The 22179-nt window shown below is 46.1% G+C and overlaps 1 protein-coding gene across 1 annotated transcript in view; it reads right to left on the bottom strand.

Annotated features, from left to right (window-relative positions):
• Window positions 1–6888: 6888 nt before the first annotated feature.
• Window positions 6889–22179, bottom strand: part of LOC144108620 (uncharacterized) — a 44004-nt gene continuing 28713 nt past the window's right edge. The window contains exons 8-14 of the mRNA XM_077641811.1: window positions 21706–21832; window positions 19949–20010; window positions 15705–15852; window positions 14630–14691; window positions 13218–13365; window positions 9617–9782; window positions 6889–7366 (exon numbers count right to left, since the gene is read on the bottom strand). Of these exons, the coding sequence (XP_077497937.1) occupies window positions 6889–7366; window positions 9617–9782; window positions 13218–13365; window positions 14630–14691; window positions 15705–15852; window positions 19949–20010; window positions 21706–21832 (1191 nt within the window). The remainder of the gene's footprint in view (window positions 7367–9616; window positions 9783–13217; window positions 13366–14629; window positions 14692–15704; window positions 15853–19948; window positions 20011–21705; window positions 21833–22179) is intronic.

The raw sequence follows: 22179 nt of genomic DNA, 5'->3' as shown, positions 1-22179 counted from the left end.
GCCCACCCCTCATGTAATACCCCTTAAATGGGGCCTTTGAGGACTTAATAAATGAAATGAATTTAAATAAGCATGATCTCCCATCGCTCGATAAGGGAGGATAAGGGACGGGGCGGGGTAGTGGGGCAGATTAGAGATGCGTGGATTGCCTTGACGAAATCGCATACTCCAATGACGTGTTAGGACGTGCCTTCTAACTGAGTCTTGCTGAAATTAATTCATTCTCGTACCTTTCCAGGTGCGTCTTGTTTTGAAGGTATGGGTGGGGTAAGGATCCTGCCTGTGTCTGCCTACAGATCGCTTTCTGCTTCTGCGAAGCGATTCGTGAGAATCGGGGTAACGTCGCCTCTCCGTCTTGTAATGGTTCATAATGTCCCTAAAGCTAATTATAGACTGTGGCTCACCTTCCTCTACCCGGTGTTCCATTTCTCGGGCGAACTGGTGGGCAAGCTCTTTACCCTCCAGCCCAGAGTGAGCCGGTGTCCATATCAACTCAACTTTCCTTTCAGGTACGTCGCGTTTACTCTTGAGAATATCTAGTGCCGCAATAGAAACCCACCCCTTTCTGTAGCTGTTATACGCCCTTTGCGAGTCACTGACAATTCTTCCTACTTTGGTCTGCGCGAGTGCTAGCGCTATTGTTGCCTCTTCTGCCACCTCCGGAAATGACGACTCGATGGAGGCGCAAGTTACGAGCACATCCCGCGTCTTAACTGACAGCGTGGCTTTCGATGAAAACATGGGTAACGAAGCACCTGTGTTGTTGTTGTTAGCCTGTCAAAAGATGGCACATACCCACACTGAGGGATCGGCCAAGAATCGGGTGGCTGTTCACCAGAACCTAGTTGATAAAAAGGAAAAGCACGTGGGAGCGCAACACCGGTGAATTCTTCCTCATGAACAGAAAACGGATGAGAGTTTTGATTTCAAAATTATAGAGAGTGACTCCCTCTTCCTCTCCTTCTATTTGATCTAAAGTCTCCGTCAAGGCCGCTATACGAGGAGAGCCTCAGCGCCTTCTTGGCGGTGAAATACATTAGCACTCATGTACTGTGCAAGTCATTTTGCCCGTTAAATAACCAGAGATATTTTAAGCTAACCTGGAGCCAGCCACAGCTGCATCGAACACAGCCGTCATGCTGAACCACAATCTATCCAAACAAATCCGAAGCCCTCCGCTGCACCATGACACGAAGCCCTCATGCAGCTTCAGGGCATTAAACTTCATACGCCGTTCATCTTACTTTTTATGTTTAACTCAAAAGAGGCGACCAGATTCCTCCAGAGGCTGCGCATGTCCACACTGGTACTTTTTCACAGCGGAAAAGTTGCTCGGGATTCTCAGGAAAGCAAATAGGTAAGGCCTTAAAGCACAAAAAAGATGAATGAAACAAACGAGTAATTCCGTACGTTGGCGCCACTTCGCTATTTTGAAAAAGGAAGGGGATAAGGAGCCGTAGTTAGATCACAATTTTACGCTCCACAGGGGCTTGCTACTGAATGTGCAGACTAGTGAGGGTTACCTTCGCGCAATTTCTCTCGAAAGCAGCACCATTACAGGATTTTAAAATTTGAGATTTGTGCTGTTTAGTTATCCTCTGGCAACTGAGGAGTTCGCAAAGAGCGGGCAGTAAAACTAGTTAGAAGATCAGTTACATAGCAAAAGAAAAGGATTAATGGTCATCTTGGCTTTCATTCAGAAGCTGCACACATCGGTTGACTCGAAATTTATTAGAAACGTTGGATATTAAACATGCGGGCTCTCCTATGTCAGCTTTACCGCTGTTTTCGATTGTCGGAACAGCATTCCCACATTGCTATAACAGGTTGCAATTGCGAGCATCTCTGCAGAGGCCTTTTGCTCTTTTACTGGGTTCCTGTGTATATATAACATCATTTCTCGCACTATTCCGCTGCACACAAGATAAAAACTTGGTTGCCAGGTTCGCGTGTGCCTGCTCCTTCACGTTGTTCTGTCTGCCTTTCTATGTTCTTGTAGTCGAATTGTTTTGTGCAGTGTGAAAAATCGCAGTTGAAAGTTGTACAGAGTAAACCAAGTGATAGTGTGAAAGATGATTGCCATTATGAATTCATTACCTACATGAATAAAAGCCGTGCACAACAGGGATGTGTACTTGCAATAAAACTTTTTTGGTTACGCACACGTTCGCCCTGCGTGTTTCTTGGTTTCTGCGGAGCATATGCACCAGAGAAAGTGGCGAAGACTCGCGGTTAATATTAAGCAGCTGCCTCGCCCACCACCAGTGGTTTCCAGCTGGCTCATGGCTTGCTGGATTTGATTGAGATTCAGTATCGAGCAGGCCATGAGCCAACGGCAAGCTTTTGAACGCGAGTGTGTAAATACTGGTTGCTATTCCATGCAAAGCTCTCAAGTTTATAGGAGTAAAAAGGTGAGGGATATAAGACAAAGCCGCAACAAAACAGCTTGCCGTCGATTACCGAGGCAATGTCAGTGGATAATTGGACACAGGTCTGAAAGTGAATGGTTCTAACTTGGGCTTGCATTCGCACATGATATTGGGCCACATACCAAACAATTCAAATTAGATCTCGGTTGTGCATAGGCTCCTGCTCGGCCCTTCGCCAGGAATAAAAACACCTGTGGCTTCGGAGCACTTCCAAAAGCGACGTGACCGCGGCATCCGAAGACCCTTTCTCTATTGCCCACGTTTGAAGCTGGAGCCGAAAAGATGCTATGTCCTCGTCATCGCTTTCGTGATCGGCTTCTCAATCAGGAAGGTGTGCAAAAGCTGTACCTTACCAGTACTAAACAACGGGGCATAAACGTAGAGGCTCACGAAAACGGGTAAGCTTAAGTTAAGGACAACGCTGCGAGCCATGGAAAGAAAAATGATAAGTGTAACCTTAAGAGACCGGAGGCGGGCATAGTGGGTGAACATCCTAGATGAAATCAAGAGCAAGAAATGGTCTTGGGCAGGATATGGAATGTGAAGGCAAGAAAACCGCTGTTCCTTACGGGGAACAGAGTGGATTCCAAGAAAAAGTACGTGTAGCAGGGGGCGGCAGAATGTTAGGTGTGCGGTTGAAATTAAGAATTTTTCAGGCAAAGGGAAATGCAGCAGGCAAAAGACAGGGTTAATAGGAAAGACATTGGAGAGGCCTTTGCTCTGATGTGGGTTTAGTCAGACTGATGATGACGATGATGATGATGATTATCAACCTGAGCACTTGCAAAGGTCCTGATGATGTCAATAAGCGTTTAAATCTACAAAAACCGATGCGGTCCCAGGTTAAGCACCTTCACTTCTGGGAACACGGCTCGGCACGCCCTCACTGTCCGGCACCAAACATTCGGTCCAACATACATCACGCTGTAGCTGGTTGCACTGATTTGACATTCAATCTGCACCGGCTTGGGCCCACGCAGGGAGCTGCAGGCTAACGTTAACGCATCTTTTCCTTCTGCAGCGAAATTTCTGCGAATGACTTTCGGCTGACCTTTTGCAAATCTACAAAGGCATCACTCACTTTTTTGATAATTATTCATCGTTCCACAACGCGCAAGTGAGAGTCGCTTGCTTGCGTTGGCCGTGCAGTGAACTTGAATATTCGACCACTGTACTGGCGTTGCGGATGCAGACTTTGGCTTGGCTTAAATGCGAATATCCTACACGCTGTAATGACGATAATGCTCAAGCGCTCATAATGCATTGTAGATTCTGGTCTATTGGAGTAAAAGGAGCCTTCACTGTTTTTTTTTTCTTTTCTGCCAATATGTGAATAGATTACCTGGTAGATTCTGGCCTTTGGATTAAAAGAAGTCTTCACTTGCTTTTTATTTTCGCATATGCGTGAATAGATATATTCTGCTCTCTCTTTTGCGTCCTATTGTTTTAAAAGCTCGGATTTATACTGTTATGCCTGAGTGGAGCAGGAACGAGCAGTTTTACTGCTTCTTTTCGGCCTCAAATTAGGCGAGTGGCATCCTCGCCAATTTCTAAAGCGTACCACCACATACTGCCTTTATGGAAAACTGCGCCGCATTCATTCGGGTGTCAGTTTACTGTCATGTAGACAGAATGCACATGTACTGGGAATTCCTCTAAACTGGCTAAAAACAAAGACCTCACGAATTAGGAATAATTGTAAATTCACGTGTTCATCGTATTGAAGACAGTCCAGCACGATTCCCTGTTCAAAGAACAATCAGCCACCAGTCCCGCCGTGTAGAATGCGCGTGACGACGTCGCCACGGCAAAACCTTTTTTCATTATTTACATTGCGATGTGGTAATGTATAGCATAAAATATAGATTCCCATGCATCTCACGGTGGTAATAAGAGTAATTACTCATTTGCATCCAGCCGAGCGCTACAATACGGCTATAAAAAAGTCTATTGTACACTTTTTTCAGAAGCTTCTCAGTTATGTTCGTTCAGTTCGTTCGTTCGGGTGTCACAGTTTACTGTCACGTAGACAGAATGCACATCGTTGTACTGGGAATTCGTCTAAACTTGCTTAAAACGGAGACCTCACGAATTGAGAATAATTGTACATTCATGCGTTCATCGTATTGAAAACAGTCCAGCACGATTCTCTGTTCAAAGAACACTAACCAACCAGCCACCATTATCGCCGTGTAGAGTGCGCGTGACGACGTCGCCACGGCAAAACCTTTGTTGATTATTTACATTGCGATAAGGTAAGGTATGGCATAAAATCTAAACTCCCACACATCTTAGATTCGTAATAAGGAAGTTATTACTCATTTGCAACCAGCTGTGCACCACCGTGCACATAAAGGAGGGCTATTGTACAACTTTCTCAAAACTCAGTTAAGTTCGTTCCGGTCGGGGGTTTGAACCCGGGACCACCGCTTCACCGAAGCAGTTGCTCTAACAACTGAGCTAACCGGGACGGGAAGCATATGATGAGGCGAGTGTGAATTGCAGATGTAAGACAAGAAAAGACGTCAACTATTGGCAGCTGCACTAATTTCGGCGTATAGGCTTGATTTAACGGACATGGCTCAGATTCTCTGAAAGCGTAGGCCGCTTTGGAGTCTAGTTTTGCCTCCACGGCTAGGTCCGCGGCGGCATCAATAGAATCCGTTCAGCTTTCTCTGCCAGTGGAGCGGAAGTTACGAAGTCGAAACGCGCCCATTCTTCTCACGCAATGGAATATAGTCTTTTCTAGAAGGCATATCTGTAACACACACGCCAACCTTATGTAGTCAAGAAAAGACTTTTTTATTAAAACTAATTCGCTAGGCCGGTCTTGTGTCAAGATGTTTCGGTAGATGACGCCAGCTACCCCATCGACGGGCTGTAGCTATAGAGCATAAAAGAGCACAAATGGTAAGGCGGCCAGGCGCACCGTCCTATGGCCGAAATTTTTGATGGCGTGACAGAATTACGGAGCCACCCAGAACCCCGACACAGGAGGGTCAAGGGGGGCAGCCACCCCCCCCCCCCCAACAGTTTTTTATGGGGGTTGTGCACCCCTGCCCCCTGGCTCCAATTTCTTGCGCTTGGATCAGATTTCTGACAATTGAAACACTTAATAATAATAATAATTGGTTTTGGGGGGAAAGGAAATGGCGCAGTATCTGTCTGATATCGTTGGACACCTGAACCGCGCCGTAAGGCAAGGGCAAAGGAGGGAGTGAAAGAAGAAAGAAAGAGAGAAGTGCCGTAGTGGAGGGCTCCGGAATAATTTCGACCACCTGGGGATCTTTAACGTGCACTGACATCGCACAGTACATGGGCGCCTTAGTGTTTTTCCTCCATAAAAACGGAGCCGCCGCGGTCGGGTTCGAACGCGGGAACTCCGGATCAGTAGTCGAGTGCCCTAACCAATAAGCCACCGCGGCGGGGCACAATTGAAGCACTTCAGTTCTAGGACTCCTTTCGTGCAAAACAAAGTGGGGCTGAGCTATTTGTTTTCGTAGCCAGTTGTGAACATTTCGTATATGAATAACTCAAAGCAGTCGTTCCAACAGAAGTCAACTGTCTGTACCGTGTACATTATCATATTTAGCAGAATTTAAATGAGTTATGCACAAAATTTTAACCGAACTGATCACTCGTCATGCGTATTTCTTCCCGTCTATAAAACGTCCCATGCTACATCATTTTATATTGCCGTGAATATTTGCACTGTTTGTGCGTTCGCACTCAGAAGCACCGGCACGCGGCTTTATGAGTTTGCTTCGTGACGCCAGATGCGACCAGACTTATCTACATTGATCAAGGCTAGGTACGAATGCTTCCACGTCTTTCCGGATTGTTGTAGTTGGCTTTGGTTCTTTATCGCGGCCAACAACTGCAAGCATTCATTTCCATGACCGTTGAGCACGCTTGTGCCTACCGCCGACGTCCAGTCATTCAGTTCATAGTGAGCTAGAGTCAAATCCTTAAACAGTTTCTTTTCGAAGCCTTTTCTTGTCTTTCTGACTGCTGGAGTGTCATCACCACATACAGTTTGCATCAACCTTTGAACATTGGAAAGTAAAAATTATTACAAATGTGTGCAACTGAGCATCAAATATCTAACAAAATAAGCTCGAAGTCTTGTCTCCCCCAATAAAAAATAAGTTCCGGAGTCCCCGGAAGGCTCCACATATAACCTTCCCGTCATTGTCAAGACAAGCTGTCATCGGGTGTAATCACATTCCGGGGTGTTTTCTACGGCTTCGTCTTTTCCATTAATGTTTGACTTCCTTTTGCTTTTCATTTGAGGAATGGAGACGTAAAGTGTATGGGACAAAAAGTTATTTATTCAGTACAGAACGCTGAATGTCGCAACATCTCACTACATCGCTGACGCATCTTGCGCTACCTCTTTACGTGGTCGACCTTGACCTGGTTTCACTCCTGGCGGTGGTAGTGCAACTCCCGTAAGCTTCTACGGTGCCGGCGCAGACGCATCTTGCGCTATTACTTTACGTGTACGACCTCGGCCCTGCTTCACTCCTCCTTGCTGCGGCGTACCCTCTGTTGTGTTACGCGGTCGTACCTTTGGCGCCGTTCCGTCTGCCCTTAAGTGTGGCCGGCCTCGGCCCCGCTTCAATTCTTCGTTACCCTCCGTTGTGCCCAGCGGCTTGCATGTATGGCGCCTGAGCCTCGTGACGTCCTCGGAACCAGCCCCGCACCGCGGGCAGGTCAGCGGGTACCGGCGGGAGTGTATGACCTGCTCGTGCCTCCTTGCATGAGCGCGTTCCCTGAACTTCTTGCCGCACTGGCTGCACTCGTAGGGCTTCTCACCACTGTGGATTATCATGTGAACCTTCAGAATGTCCGGCCGGGAGAACCTCTTCTGACACAAATGGCACACGGAATCTCGCCTGCCAACGTGGGTACGCTCGTGCCTGATGATATCAGCCCTGCATACATGAAGGGTAAGGATAAGCAGAATTACCGCACAACTATGAATATCTTCTCCGGATGCCTCCTTTAGTCGACACCTTTAGCATAGCATGTACCATGTTACCGTTACTGGTACCGTACTGTAGTACCTGTAGCCCGCGAAGCCAGTACACATTCACACATCATCCTGACGGTGCCAGGAGGCACCAGGTTCCCGGCAGCTGCGCGTGCGCATGCAGCATCAGGAGCAATCAGCGCGCGCTCACCGGCGGTGGGCTGTCTTCCGGTACTTCGGTAACGAAAACGTGGGACACGGTAGGCTAAGGGTGTCTAGATATGTGTGAACATCTCTTTCAAGGTTATGATTTCGCCAGTGACGATCGCACCTTCCATCTATATTTCTGCCGCTGATGTTAGGCGCATCTTCGCCTGCTTCTGACGCATCTCTTCCGCGTGAGCGAACGTCTCACGCTTACTTTCTTTCCGCTCCTGCTGACATTTCCTTCCTCTGTCCTCACTAAGAAAACCTCGGTTCACCCGTAGTTCAGTTGTAATGTGAGCGACTCAGCAGTAATGCTTGATAATCAGGCTTATTGAGGAGTGTCTGAGGTACCACTGCTCAGTTCAGCTCTGCAAGCATTGAAACTCGCACGCGCAAAGTCACACAAAATTCTTTAGCGTCCATAAAGGTATGCGCTTATGAGGGGCTGGCCACGAGTCGACCAGAATTGGCGGGCAGCTCGTCCACTTGCCCGAGTCGAGGCCGCTACCAAAAGCACCAGCCGGGCCATTTCCTACACGGGAGATTCGCTCAATTCTGACACCGCAGCAGCGGCTTCAGAGTGCCGATTTCTACACTGGGGAGGCAGCAAACAACGGCCGCGGTTATAACGAACACTCGCTTATTACGAAATAAGGTGGTGCTACCGTAAAAATGTGTGTAAGAAGAGTGGCACTGTGTCTCAGATATAACGAATGACTTAAGCCGTGCAACTCGGTTAGGTCGAACATGGTTTCGCCATGAACTCGACTCCTGTATATAAAAACTCGCACTTTCCGCGACCGCACATGGCGAATAACGCCACCCAGCCCCGGTTGCATTGCTCTGAAGAGAACATCGCGACGCAGAAAAGTAACAAAATGCAGCATTAGAAATACGCAAACTCGGCGGCGAGGCACGCCGACGGGTTAAGGAATACAACGGTGATCACTGGGTAAGGGTGCACCGGCTGGGCAAACCTCTAAAATGCAAGTGAGATTAGCGCAAGGTCGGCGATCAACTAAAGGTAGCGATTAGAGAAGTTTTAATAGCAGTCACGCAGCATGCCTGGCTTGCCAAGCCGATCACATGGCCAGGGTCACCAGCCCAATCTTCTCTCCACAATCTGCGCTGCCACCGTGAGTAGACAACGCCCAGACAGGCTGTGGAGTTGACACGTTCTGCGCGTACTTGCGCCAGATTCTCGGCCGGATGGACCCAGGCGTGGCAGACGATTGTGACGCACGAGGTGTTTGCGGCAACGTGTCCTTCTTGGGCTCATGACCGGCATGGGTGACTTCGTTAACGCCGACATCACCGAGCCACGAACTGATGAAGCATTTTAGGCAAAGTACGAGCGCTCCCAGACTTCTGGGAACATTATGAAGACCACGACGAGGAGGCGTACCTATTTCCACCTGCCTTGAACGCTTACCTTAATTAGTTATGTCGTGTCCCTAAAGCAGTTTGTTGGCGGCAAGGTCCTCAGTGGGGAGCACATGGCCACCGTGGACCGCTTGGAAGGCACCTTGATAGGGCTTGCTTTCAAGTATCAGACGCATATAACTCGGAAACTCACTTTCTCAAATATATGTATTGTTTTTCTGATTTTGTAATTTCGGTGTAATATTAGAAGTTCACATACAACGAACATCGAATACAACGAACGCGATCAGTGCGATCGTCAGGCTCGTTTGCACTGTAATTGTAAGCTTGCTGGAAAAAGCGGGCAGTGTTTCTTGATAGAAAATGAACACAAAATGCGAACAAGAAGCGCGAAGAGACACTTTCGAGCACGCTACTGCTATTAGAATGCTGATGACTGTGTTGTGCTCTGTTCCTAAATCGTGTCATTCAAGCATTCATTGGGTATTTTTAAGGCGACTTCACGATTTCTGCTGTTTAAAAATATTTACGGCTTCAAAAGATGCCTTTTCAGAAGAAAGGACATCTCTCCAGTTCAAAAGTCACGATGGCGTCAAGCAACGAACGGCACTATAAGACCTACTTGCGAGTGCTCGTGTAGGTGCAGTGCGTGCAGTGGTGGATTCCCTCCGTGCTATGCCAGTGTTTCCGCCGGGTATGCATTTCTAAGTTGTACTGCTTAGTGAAGAGGTCGTCGCACTTCTCACAGGCGAGAAACAGGCTGTGCAAAGGAATGTTATTGACGTCCTCTGAAAAAGAACCGAGCAGTGGGAGTAGCGAATGAGCACATGTGGAGTGAAGAACTGCCCAGATAATTCAGTGTTCTTAAGGTGGACCGTGACAGAGAGGAAAAGGCCGCAAGTAGTACTTTTTCACATCAGTTCCTTTGTATCAATTAGGTGCATTGTAGTTTCCTTAATATAGTAATAGATTAGCAGGTCGTGTTAAATATTTTGCCCATTCGCGAAACAAAGGCAGTGCAATGGTACTAATCTGCACAGATCGGTGAATAGGTAATATAAACCTTAAATTTAAAAAGACAGTGCCTTTTCTGGAAGCGCTATTGAGTAGCTTCGCATCGGTACACACACACCAGAAGAGGAGTTCTCTCACAATGCTTATGTCATTTTCATGCACTAAAGATATATACATAAAAACAAGCACCCATGCTATTTTATCCACAGTTCAATCTCCCTGCTTATTTGGCAATGTGTCACCTTTCCTTCAAGTTTTGCCCAGATATCCTTGCACAGAATGGTCTGCCGTCTATGCGGACATTCAAATTGTTCATAATCAAGCATAATATAATTAGCTTAGACTTGAAGACGGAAAGGAAGAAGCTAGTGAAGAAGTTCATTAACGAGTTAGCAGTTAGAGGGAAGGAAGAGTAGTTCAGGATATCGCTGTCAAACCAATATTCAGTTTAACTGAGGAAGGCGATCTTAATTTGCATACAATGAGGTATAATTTGACAACTGTCGTTAGGCAGTGCGCAGCAAAAACAGGCGGTAGGACAGTTCGACAGGATACCGGCAAGCTATCTCAGGAGACAAAAGATCTGATTAAGAAACGTCAAACTATGAGGGGAACTAACCCTACAGACAGGACAGAACTAGCAGAGCTAGCCAAGGTAATAAACAAGCGCAAGGTTACCGACATAACGAAGCTCAATATGGAGACAATCGCGCATGCTCTAAAGAACAGTGCCAGCCTAAAAGCGGTGAAGAGGAAACGCATAATTGCTAACGTACCATACCTGCAATCTACCTCTCACCTCTTCAGGAGTTCAATATACACCAGAGTTTGCGAGCTATATAGACTTAGGTTATCATGAGAATATTAGATTAGTCCAAAGCGTGGAAGCCATACGCTTACCGACATTGCCTGACAACGCTTAGCCGATTCAGTATACTCTACGACGTCTGCCCCATTTTGGAAAATACCTGCCGGTCTAATTACGGTCGACGAGTTCTGCATGATCTGTTACCATGTAAGTTAATTGACTATATAAATCAAGGTAACAAGATTTCTAAACTGCAATTTTCTGATCTCATTGCCATGTTCATATGCTGAATCTTTATTATTTTGTGTAGCATGTGATAAGTGCTCAATTAGTGCTGTGTGATGTAGTTTATTTTGACAAGTTGAATGTTTGTACCAATTATAGTTTCATTTTTATTGCTTTATATTTTGCTTTATGCTGACTGAACTAGCTGTGTCCTAGGACATTGCTCTTTGTGCTTTTCTCGCTGCTGCCCCTGCTTGATAAGTGGGGCCAAAGACAACTCAAGCCGAGCTTGAACGGCTTTTCCCTTGGCTCCTTTTTCACTGTATAGTGAGAAAAATAAAGAATGAATGAAGAATGAAAGAGAACAGGAGGGCAATAACATTAGCAACATGGATAAGATAGTTAAAGTAGCCAAACAGTTCTATACAAATCTGTACAGTAGCCAATGAAATCGGAAACATCAATGAGAGAGAGTGTCCCACACCACTGCGTCATCCTGCCAGTGACGAGAGAGGAAGTAAAGAAAGCCTCAAGAGCAATGGGAAAGGAAAAGGCAGGTGGGGAGGATCAGGTAACAGCAGATCTGTTGAAGACCGGAGGGGAGATCGTGCCAGAAAAACTAGCCACCCTGTTTACGCAATGTCTTATGACCCTTGACCGTACCAGAAGCAAATTTTATCTTAAATCATCAAAAAATAGAGGCCATGAACTTGAAAAGTTACAGGCTGATCAGCTTACTCTCCATTGCCTGCACGATATTTACTAAGGTAATCGCTAATAGAGTCAGAAAAACATTAAACTTCAACCAACCAAACATTCCGGCATGCTTTCCTAAAGAATACATCACAATATTTCAGATTCAAACTATCAATCAGGTGAAATAAAAATGCTCAGAATACAACAAGCACGTATATAAAGCCTTTATTTATTACGAGAAGTTGTTTGAGTCAGTGTAAATCTCAGCAGTTATACAGGCATTACAGACTCAGGGTTTAGAAGAGCCTTATATCAAAATACTGGAAGGTATATACAGCAAAATGGCATTCCTCTGGGACACTTGGTATGAATCTGTCTTTGGGCCAGCGTGAATTTTGGAATGCACCAATGTAGACACACACATTGGAACACGGAACACCATAGCTACTATAGTCCTGCATAAAGTCAGCAAGAATATACAAACAAGGAAGGGCCTCAGGCAAGGTGACATGATCTCGCCAATGATATTGCCCTCTTGTTTGCAGGAGGTATTTCGAGGCATGAATTGGGAGCATTTGGGGATAAGAGTTCATGGAGAATACTTAAATAATCTGCAATTTGCTGATGACATTGCCTCACTGAGTCACTCCAGAGGTGAACTGCAAATTATGATCAATATGTGTGACAGGCTGAGCAGAAAGGTGTGTCTAAAAACTAACATGCAAAAACCAAAGTAATGTCCAGCAGCATAACAGCCTAGCAGGAAAACAGCAGTTCACAACTGGCAGCGAGGTGCTGGAAGTGGTAAAGGTATACGTCCAATTAGAACAAGTAGTCAAAGCTGATGCGGACCATGAGAGGGAAATAACTAGAAGTATAAATGAGGTTGAGTGCATATGGCAAGTTCTCTCAGATTATGAATGGCAGTTTACCAATATCACTCAAGTGAAAAGTGTACAACAGCTGTATCTTACTGGTAATCACCTACGAGGCAGAAACACGGAAGCTAACGAAAAAGGTTCAGCTTAAGTACAGCACAACCCAGCGTGCCAAGGAAAGAAAAATGATACTTGTAACGTTGAGAGACCGGAAGCCGGCAGAGTGGGTGAGGGAACAAACGCGTGTTAATGACATCCTAGTCGAAATCAAAAGGAAGAAATAGGCTTTGGCAGGTCATGCAACGCGAAGGTGAGAGTGTGTTGAGTACATCAGTCATTTGATGTGCGGTCGCCGCTACATAGGGAAGGAATCCCTCCGACTTCAGTACGACACAAGGAACATCCTTTACCCCTTCATCAGCAAAGGCGTGCGAGAATATAACAATTAGTGGTTCCTCATTACGTATCATAGATGAGCGAAGCAAGCAGCCAGTGGCCTTTGCATATGCCTTCTTCTAATTACTGCTGTATCAATAACTATATCCCCTCCTCCATGCAGGCCTCTGTTCAAGTCTCATGTCAATCGCGAATCGCACACTTACGGTTCTTGTCGTGCTGTTCTTCCCGAGAGGATGGCTCTTCGAGCAGATGCTGATCGCCGCTCCCAGGTACCTCCCAGTGGTCCGGAAGCGCCTCGGGGGAAGTCGAAGGTGGGCTTTCTCTGTGAGTCTCCCCAAAGGCGTCGCTTGCCTACGTTAGACGCGCATGCAGAGAGTGGAAAGAAGTAATGTTTGCTTTCAAAAGACCAGGGAAGGCGATCGGTGGTAGCTGTAGGTTTACGGGGCAGCGATGTTTAAATGTTGCTGTTAGAAGATGATGGGCTGGTCAGTTTATAGTTATTGCAAAAAAAAACTGCACGAAGAAAATGGGACAAAGAGAAAGGCCTTTGTCCGCCTTTGTGCCTGTTTTGTTGCCGCCGTCTTCGCGCAGTTTATTTGGGAAACAAAGTTGCAGGCTCTGCATCAAGGTGAATCAACTTCCGGGAGGTGAAATGGTTTGCCTTGCTTCAGAAACCGCACCGTACATGTAGCGTGTTGCCCAGAGCTTGTACAGGTGACATAGAAGGGCTATGGGTCGGGCTGGTGGGTAATTCAGATGACGTTCTATAGCGCCGAACCATGAAGGAACAAGATCCCAAGCAGCACAAGTAATTGGACCAACAATGGAGCTGTATTGGCAAAGACCGACCCTACAAGGGCCATGATGGGACCATCCTATTGCAATATTGGGCCGACGACCTGTGCTGCTTGCGATACAAGCATTTCTGCCCCCTCTTTTCGTTCTTTTGCGATGTCAGCCATCTCCCAGCCATCTTTCGATTCTCACCGCGCGAAAGGTGCCGAAGGGAAACATTTCGCTGCGCTTGTTAGTGGTGGATTCCTTGCAGTCAGGCATAGCAGTGACGAATCCGCAATATAGCATTATCGAATTCTGGGAGGAGATATATATTGAGTAATTGCAAAGGCAATTTTGCGAGAATAGGGGAAACGTAACTCGACGCTTAAGCCACCTTCAAAGTTGATAGCGATAGGATTAAATTTCAGATTTGCCATAGTTTTTGCTGCAACTTCGGTGCGTGGTGACGCCAGTTTCTTTGAAATTCTCGGTGCAGCAACCTCCATATTCGGACTGCTAGGTGCAGATAGCTGTGCTGACAACGTGATAGGCACGTCGCGACGACGTCACAAGGTCACGGGACCTCTCTCGGCCAATCACCGAATTTTATGACATCTATGGCGGATTCCGCTCCTTACCTAAACACTAATGTCATTGCATTGATATTTGGCTGCATATACTCCTTTTATTAACTAAGGCCGTCATCCGCCATGCGGTTCCAGTGCTTTAGTGCTTGGTTAGTTCATTCTGGGCCCCGATTGCGCCTTTTATATATTGAGAACACCTGCTAAAGCGCCCCGAGAAAGGTAGTGCGAACATCGGTGCATGCTTCACTTACCTCCCTCTCCGCTTCGTCCAATGCTGTGTAAACACTCGCAAACGTTCCGCTTCCGTCGATAGCTGGAAGACATGATTTGGGGCGTATTTTTAGATGGTTAAATGCCGCAAGCGTAGTAGCTGTGTTGGCGAATGGCTTATCGTGGCACTAAAGACGCCAGATATCTAAAAAATTGTGTTAAAATCACGCGACTGAATTACTGAAGCGGCGGAAAATAAATTTCCAGCTCGAAAATTCTAAAATTCACTACAGACAGCGAAATATTTCAGGATGCGTGTCCGAGGAAAATAATACTTTGGTGAAGGCGCGTGCCCCAAAGACAAGAGAGATATAGTGGTTAAAAGTATAAGAATACTGTCAGCTTCAAGAGTTTTCGGCATGTGAGTTCTCGAGAAAAATAAAATCTTACTGTTGTGATACCTCGTAACCCAGCCGTCCAGTATCAACTAATAACGCTTGATTGTTTCCAAACACTTTCAGGCATTTCACGCGATTAGCGTACGTCGCTAGATCCAAATAAATTTTCCCGCATAGCCGCATCCCGTAACGTGTAACCTTTTGTGGCCAATGGTACTTGCTACATCCGCTGATACGAGCCGAAGAAGCTACAAGCCACGGAAAAAGTAGTGTTTTTTTCGAACAGATGCATGCATCCCTTAAACGTCTGCCGCCGATATCAAAATGTTCTAGCCACGTACTAAAAACATTCTCTATACTGAAATATGGCTACCGTCGCTTTGCAGAAAAAAATAAGCATCCGCCAACGACCCCGCGCACACGATTAATGTTTGTTGAGGAACGTCGGTCTCGTGATGTGCGGTCGCCGCTACATCGGGAAGGAATTCCCTCCGACGTGAGTACGTCACAAAGCGCATCCTTTACGCCTTCATCAGCAAAGGCGTGCGAGAATAAAACGAGTAGTGGTTCCTCATTACGTATCATAGATAAGCGAACTAAGCAGCTTGCGGCCTTTGCAGACTCCTGCTTCTAAATACTGCGGTATCAATAACTATATCCACTCCTCCATGCAGGGTCTCTGTTCAAGTCATATGTCAACTGCGAATCGCTCACTCACGGTTCTCGTCGTGCTGCTCTTCCCGAGAGGATGGCTCTTCGGGAAGATTCGGATCGCCGCTGCCAGGAGCCTCCCAGTGGTCCGGAAGCGCATCGGGGGAAGTTGAAGGCGGGCTTTCTCTGAGAGTCTCCCCATAGGCCTCGATTGCCTGCGTTAGCCGCGCATGCACAGAGAGGCAAGAAGTAATGTTGGCTTCCTAGAGATCAGGGAAGGCTATCGCTGGTAGCGGAAGGATTATGGGGCAGCGTAGTTTAAAGTTTGCTATTAGATATCATGATGGGATGCTCTGTTCATAGTGATTGCAAAAAAAACTGCGCAAAGATGATGGGACAAGAAGAGAGAGGTGTGTCCGTCTTTGTTCCTCTTTTCGTTCTGTCATCTTCGCGCAGTATTTTGGCAATTAAATTTTCAGCCTCTGCATTTAAGGTGAATGAAGTTCCAAGATAATAAATGGTTTGACCTGCTTCAGAAACCGCTTCGTACTTGTAGCGTGATACGCACAGGTTCTACGGGTGACAGAGAAGATTTATAAAACAGGTTAGTGGGTAATTCATATTTTATTTCACAGCGCAAATGCTTGAAGGAACAAGGCACATGCATTTCTGCCTCTCTCTTCATTGTTTTGTGATGTCAGCCATCTTCCAGCCATTTATCGATTCTAAACGCGATAAAGGTTTTGACAGGAAACATTTCGCTGTCCTTGACACGAATCCGCAATATAGCAATATCGAACTCTGCGAGGAGACCTAGATTCAGTAATTGCGCGCGACAGTTTTGCCAGTTAGAATAAAGGAAAAAAAGGAAACTATAGGGACTCTGAAGCCACCTTGAAATAGGAATGCGATAAGATTAAAGTGCACATTTAACACTCTTTCTTCCAATGGCGGCCTGTCCGGAGCCAGAGATTCTTAGCACCCTCCGCTGCGTCACATGTCTGACCGCCGCCGTGGTCAGTTGCTCTGCAGCCGCTGGGGACTGAGGGCCGAGGGTTAATTGGTTTGATCATAGAAGATCATGGCAACGTTTAACGCTAGAACTTTAGCTAGTGAGGCTAGCCTAGCAGTGCTGTTTGAGGAACTAGCGGGAATTAAATGGGATGTGATAGGGCTTAGCGAAGTTAGGAGGACAGGTGAGGCGTATACAGTACTAAAGGACGGACACATACTGTGCTATCACGGATTAGAGGATAGACGAGAACTAGGTGTGGGTTTACTCATTAATAAAGATATAGCTGGCAACGTAGAGGAGCTCTACAGCATTAACGAGAGGGTAGCAGCTATAGTAATTAGGCTGAATAGGAGGTACAAGCTGAAAGTGGTGCAGGCCTACGCACCCACATCCAGCCATGATGACCAGACCGTTGAAAGCTTCTATGAGGACGTAGAATCAGCAATGAATAAAGCAAAATCGCAGTACACTGTACTGATGGGCGACTTCAATGCGAAGGTGGGCAAGAAGCAGGCTGACGACAACGAGGTAGGTGACTATGGAATAGGCTCTAAAAATAGCAGGGGAGAGTTATTAGTCGAATTCGCGGATAGAAATAATTTACGGATCATGAATACCTTCTTCCGCAAACGAGAAAACAGGAAGTGGACCTGGAAGTGCCCCAATGGTGAGAATAAAAATGAAATCGACTTCATACTATGCGCTAAACCTGGCATCATTCAGGATGTGGCCGTCCTCGGAAGGGTGCGTTGCAGCGACCATAGAATGGTAAGGTCTAGAATTAGCTTAGACTTGAAGAGGGAACGGAAGAAGCTAGCGAAGAAGAAGACCATTAACGAGTTAGCCGTAAGAGGGAAAGCACAGGAGTTTAGGATAGCGCTGCAAAACAGATATTCGGCTTTAACTGAGGAAGATGATCTAGATGTTCATTCAATGCACGATAACCTGACATCAATAATTACGGAGTGCGCAGTAGAAGTAGGCGGTAGGACAGTTCGAAAAGATACCGGGAAGCTATCTCAGGTGACGAAAGATCTGATTAAGAAGCGCCAAAACATGAAGGCATCTAACACTACCGATAGAATAGAACTAACGGAGCTATCAAAGTTAATAAATAAGCGCAAGGTAGCCGACATAAGGAAGTTTAATATGGAGAGAATCCAGCATGCTATAAAGAACGGAGGTAGCCTAAAAACAGTGAAGAGGAAACTAGGCATAGGTAAAAACCAGATGTATGCATTAAGAGACAAGCAGGACAATGTCATTAGCAATATGGATAAGATAGTTAACGTAGCCGAAGAGTTCTACAAAGACCTGTACAGTAGCCAATGTAATCAGAGCGCTAATGAGAAAAGACAGCAGTGCACAGCAATGCTTCATCCCGCCAGTAACGAAAGATGAAGTAAAGAAAGCCTTAGAAGCAATGAAAAGGGAAAAAACAGCTGGGGAGGATCAGGTAACAGCAGATCTGTTCAAGGATGGAGGGGACATCGTGCTAGAAAAACTAGCCACCCTCTATACGCAATGCCTTATGACCTCAACTGTACCAGAAGCTTGGAAGAATGCAAACATTATCTTAAATCATAAGAAGGGAGACGCCAAGGACTTCAAAAATTACAGGCCGATCAGCTTACTATTTGTTGCCTACAAAGTATTTACTAAGGTAATCGCTAATATCGTCAGGGCAACGTTAGACTTTAATCAACCAAATGATCAGGCAGGCTTTCGTAAAGGATATTCCACAATAGATCATATTCACACTATCAATCAGGTGATAGAGAAATGCGCAGAATATAACCAACCTCTATATATAGCTTTCATTGATTACAAGAAAGCATTCGACTCAGTGGAAACCTCAGCAGTCATACAGGCATTGCGTAATCAGGGGGTAGAAGAGCCTTATGTCAAAATACTGGAAGATATATATAGCAACTGCACAGCTACTATAGTCCTCCATAAAGTCAGCAATAAAATTCCAATAAGGAAGGGCGTCAGGCAAGGAGACACGATCTCGCCAATGCTGTTCACCGCATGTTTGCAGGAGGTATTTGGAAGCCTGAATTGGGAACAGTTGGGAATAAGAATAAATGGAGAATACCTAAATAATCTGCGATTTGCTGATGACATTCCCTTGCTGAGTCACTCAGGAGGTGAACTGCAAATCATGATCAACGAGTTAGACAGGCAGAGCAGATCGATGGGTCTAAAAATTAACATGCAGAAAACCAAGGTAATGTTCAACAGCCTAGCAAGGTAACAACAGTTCACAATTGGCAGCGAGAGCCTAGAAATTGTGCCGGAATACGTCTACTTAGGGCAGGTAGTGACAGCTGATCCAGATCATAAGAGGGAGCTAACTAGAATAATAAGAATGGGCTGGAGCGCATATGGCAAATTCTCGCAGATCATGAGTGGCAGTTTACCAATTTCCCTCAAGAGGAAAGTGTACAACAGCATAATCTTAACGGTACTCACCTACGGGGCAGAAACGTGGAGGCTAACGAAAAGAGTTCAGCTTAGGTTAAGGACAACGCAGCGAGCCATGGAAAGAAAAATGATAGGTGTAACGTTAAGAGATCGGAAGCGGGCAGAGTGGGTGAGGGAACAAATACGGGTTAATGACATCCTAGTCGAAATCAAGAGAAAGAAATGGGCTTGGGCAGGGCATGTAATGCGAAGGCAAGATAACCGCTGGTCCTTAAGGGTAACGGAGTGGGTTCCAAGAGAAAGTAAGCGTAGCAGGGGGCGGCAGAAGGTTAGGTGGGCGGATGAGACTAAGAAGTTTGCAGGCAAACGGTGGATGCAGCTGGCAAAGGATAGGGTTAATTGGAGAGACATGGGAGAGGCCTTTGCCCTGCAGTGGGTGTAGTAAGGCTGATGATGATGATGATGAACACTCTTTCTGCTGCAACATCTGTGCGTGTTTGCGTCAGTTTCTTTGAAAATGTCGGTGCACCGACCGCCATATTCGGACTGCTAGCTGCAGATAGCTGTGCTCAAAATGTGGTGGGTCTGTTGCGATAATGCCACAAGGTCACATGACCACTCTTGGTTAAACAACAAATATAATGACATCTATGGCGGATTCCGCTCCTTACCTAAACTCTAATGTAATTGCATTGATATTTGGCTGCATATACACCTTCAAATAACCAATTCCGTCATCCGCCATGCGGTGCCAGTGCTCTATTTCCTGGTAAGTTCGTTCTGGGCCGCGATTGCGCCTTTTAGAAATAGAGAGAACCTGTCAAAGCACCAAGAAAACGGTCGTAAATGTCCGTGTATGGTTCACTTACCTCCCTCATTACGTCGTCCAATGCTGCGTTAGCACGCGCAACAATTTCTCGTCCGTCGTAAGCTGGAAAAAAAATTCATGCATATTTTTGGAGGCGCAAAGATGGAAAGGGTAGCAGCTTTGTTGATAAATGACTTGTCGTGGCAATAAAAAGGCCAGAACTTTCGAAAGAATGGCTGTTAAAATCACACTATTGCATCACTGAAGCGGCGTTAAATAAACATGCAGCTTGAAAATTCCGAAATTCACTATACATTAAAAATTTACATAATGCATGTCTGAGGAAAATAATACATTGTTAAGGCGCCTGACACACAGACATGACTGGAGTGTTTTGGGAAAAGCGGCCACAAGAGCTTTCGGCAAGCATGTTCTCAGAAAAAATTGCAGTGGCTTATCTCAGCTGTGGCAGGATATACGTAGCCAGAGCTGCAGTTCCCCCCTTGTTACACACGTTGCCTAGCTTGTTGTTGTGACTGTAATGTTAAGGAATAAAGAAGTAATCGGTTAAACACACTATTTATTCATTCTTTTGACAGATATAAACATTGGCTATGGTCGGTAAAGTAACACGCAGTTGTCTCAATGCTGCCTACACAGTATTTAGACTGGTTGGTTTCTCTCAGATACACAAGGCCAACGGTAGTTCTTCATTTTGTAGTCAGAATGCGAGGATCGCTTTCTTAATAAAATCAATCTTTTCCTTTATAATATCGGCTAAGAGGACCTTGTGCCCTATTGAAATCACCACACCGAGTCGTATCACCTCAGCTTTTATGCACACAGCCGCCTCCACATGACCATACGCGCGGCCGTGGTGGCGGCAGAGCTCTGACATCATGCGTCTCGCACCAGCTGCCCTTCTACGGTTGCCGCGCATTCGCATTCACTTCACGCGCGGCCCCCGCGGGCCTAGATGGGCGCGCGGGGCTGCTGGCGAAGCGGCGGCGGCGACTCTGACGTCATGCGCCACGCCATTTCTGCTCCTCTCCAGTTTCACGCATGCGCACTGTTGCCTTCCCCGGATCATGGCGAAATGCTCGACTGGGTAGCGTAGTGTAGCTCTCGCTACAAAACTACTGTTGCGCCGCCACACGACGCTGCTTCCCAGAATTAGCTAATGACGCGTGATCGTGTCCAGGCACCTTCAGACATTTCACGCGATCAGCGTACGTCGTTAGATCCAAATAATTTTTTGCCGCATAGCCGCAACCCGTAACCTGACCTTTTGTGGTCGATAGTAGAAGCTCCATGCGCTGATACGAGCGGAATGAGTGGCAATTGTTGCTACAAAAAGTGATTATTTTTTTTAAAACACATGCATCCCGTAAACGTCTGCGGCCGATATCACAACGTTCTACCACGCACGAGAATCGTTCTCAATACTGAAAGAAACCTTCCGCCGCTTTCCAGAGAGAAGCGGGCATCCCGACCCCGCCCACACTACTAAAGTGTGTGTCATCGGGGAAGCGGTTAGGAACGTTGGTCACGTGATGCGCAGTCGCTGCTACATCGGGAGGGAATTCCTCCCGACGTGACTACGTCATAGACGGCATCCTTCATCCTTTTCCACAGCTGAAGTGTGAGCGGAAAGAACGAGCACTGCTTCCTTTTAACGTATTATATATTAGCGATGAATTCAGCTTTAGAGACCTTTGCATATTCTTTCTCTTCATTACTGCTGTATCAAAAGGTATATGCACTCATTCATGCAGGCCTGTGTTGCAGTCTTGTATCAATTGCGAATCGTAAACTTACCTTTTTTATCCCGCTGCTCTTCCCATGAGGCCGGCTCTTCGGGCAAATACGGGCCGCCACTTCCATAAGCCTCCCATTGTTCCAGAAGGATATATTCGGGTGCCGGCGGGCGTTCGGTCTGAGTCTCCTGCGGTCAGGTGACATGCGGATATACTGATTGTTATGGTGAAGTCCTACATTATATGAAAGAACAAATGCGATCATAAACGGTTTTATGCTCAAATGTGCTTTTGTCTAGATTAGCTGGGTATATATAAATTTAAAAAAAAACTGCCTTCGGAGAAACATCAACTATGGCGTCTCTGTTCTAACTTGGTGCCAAATGTTCCAAAATACATGAAAAATTAAGAGCGCTGTCGAATGGTCTAAACGTATTTTGAAGATGTACAACTTGATTCGCAAAGCGACTCGAATACACGGGAATGCGATCAGCTATCTGAATATTTCGGATATTCGGAGTCTCTACTGAAGAGA

Source organism: Amblyomma americanum, chromosome 10 (genome assembly GCF_052857255.1).
Source record: "Amblyomma americanum isolate KBUSLIRL-KWMA chromosome 10, ASM5285725v1, whole genome shotgun sequence".
Taxonomy (NCBI): Eukaryota; Metazoa; Arthropoda; class Arachnida; order Ixodida; family Ixodidae; genus Amblyomma; species Amblyomma americanum.
This window is presented reverse-complemented; position numbering and strand designations above follow the sequence as displayed.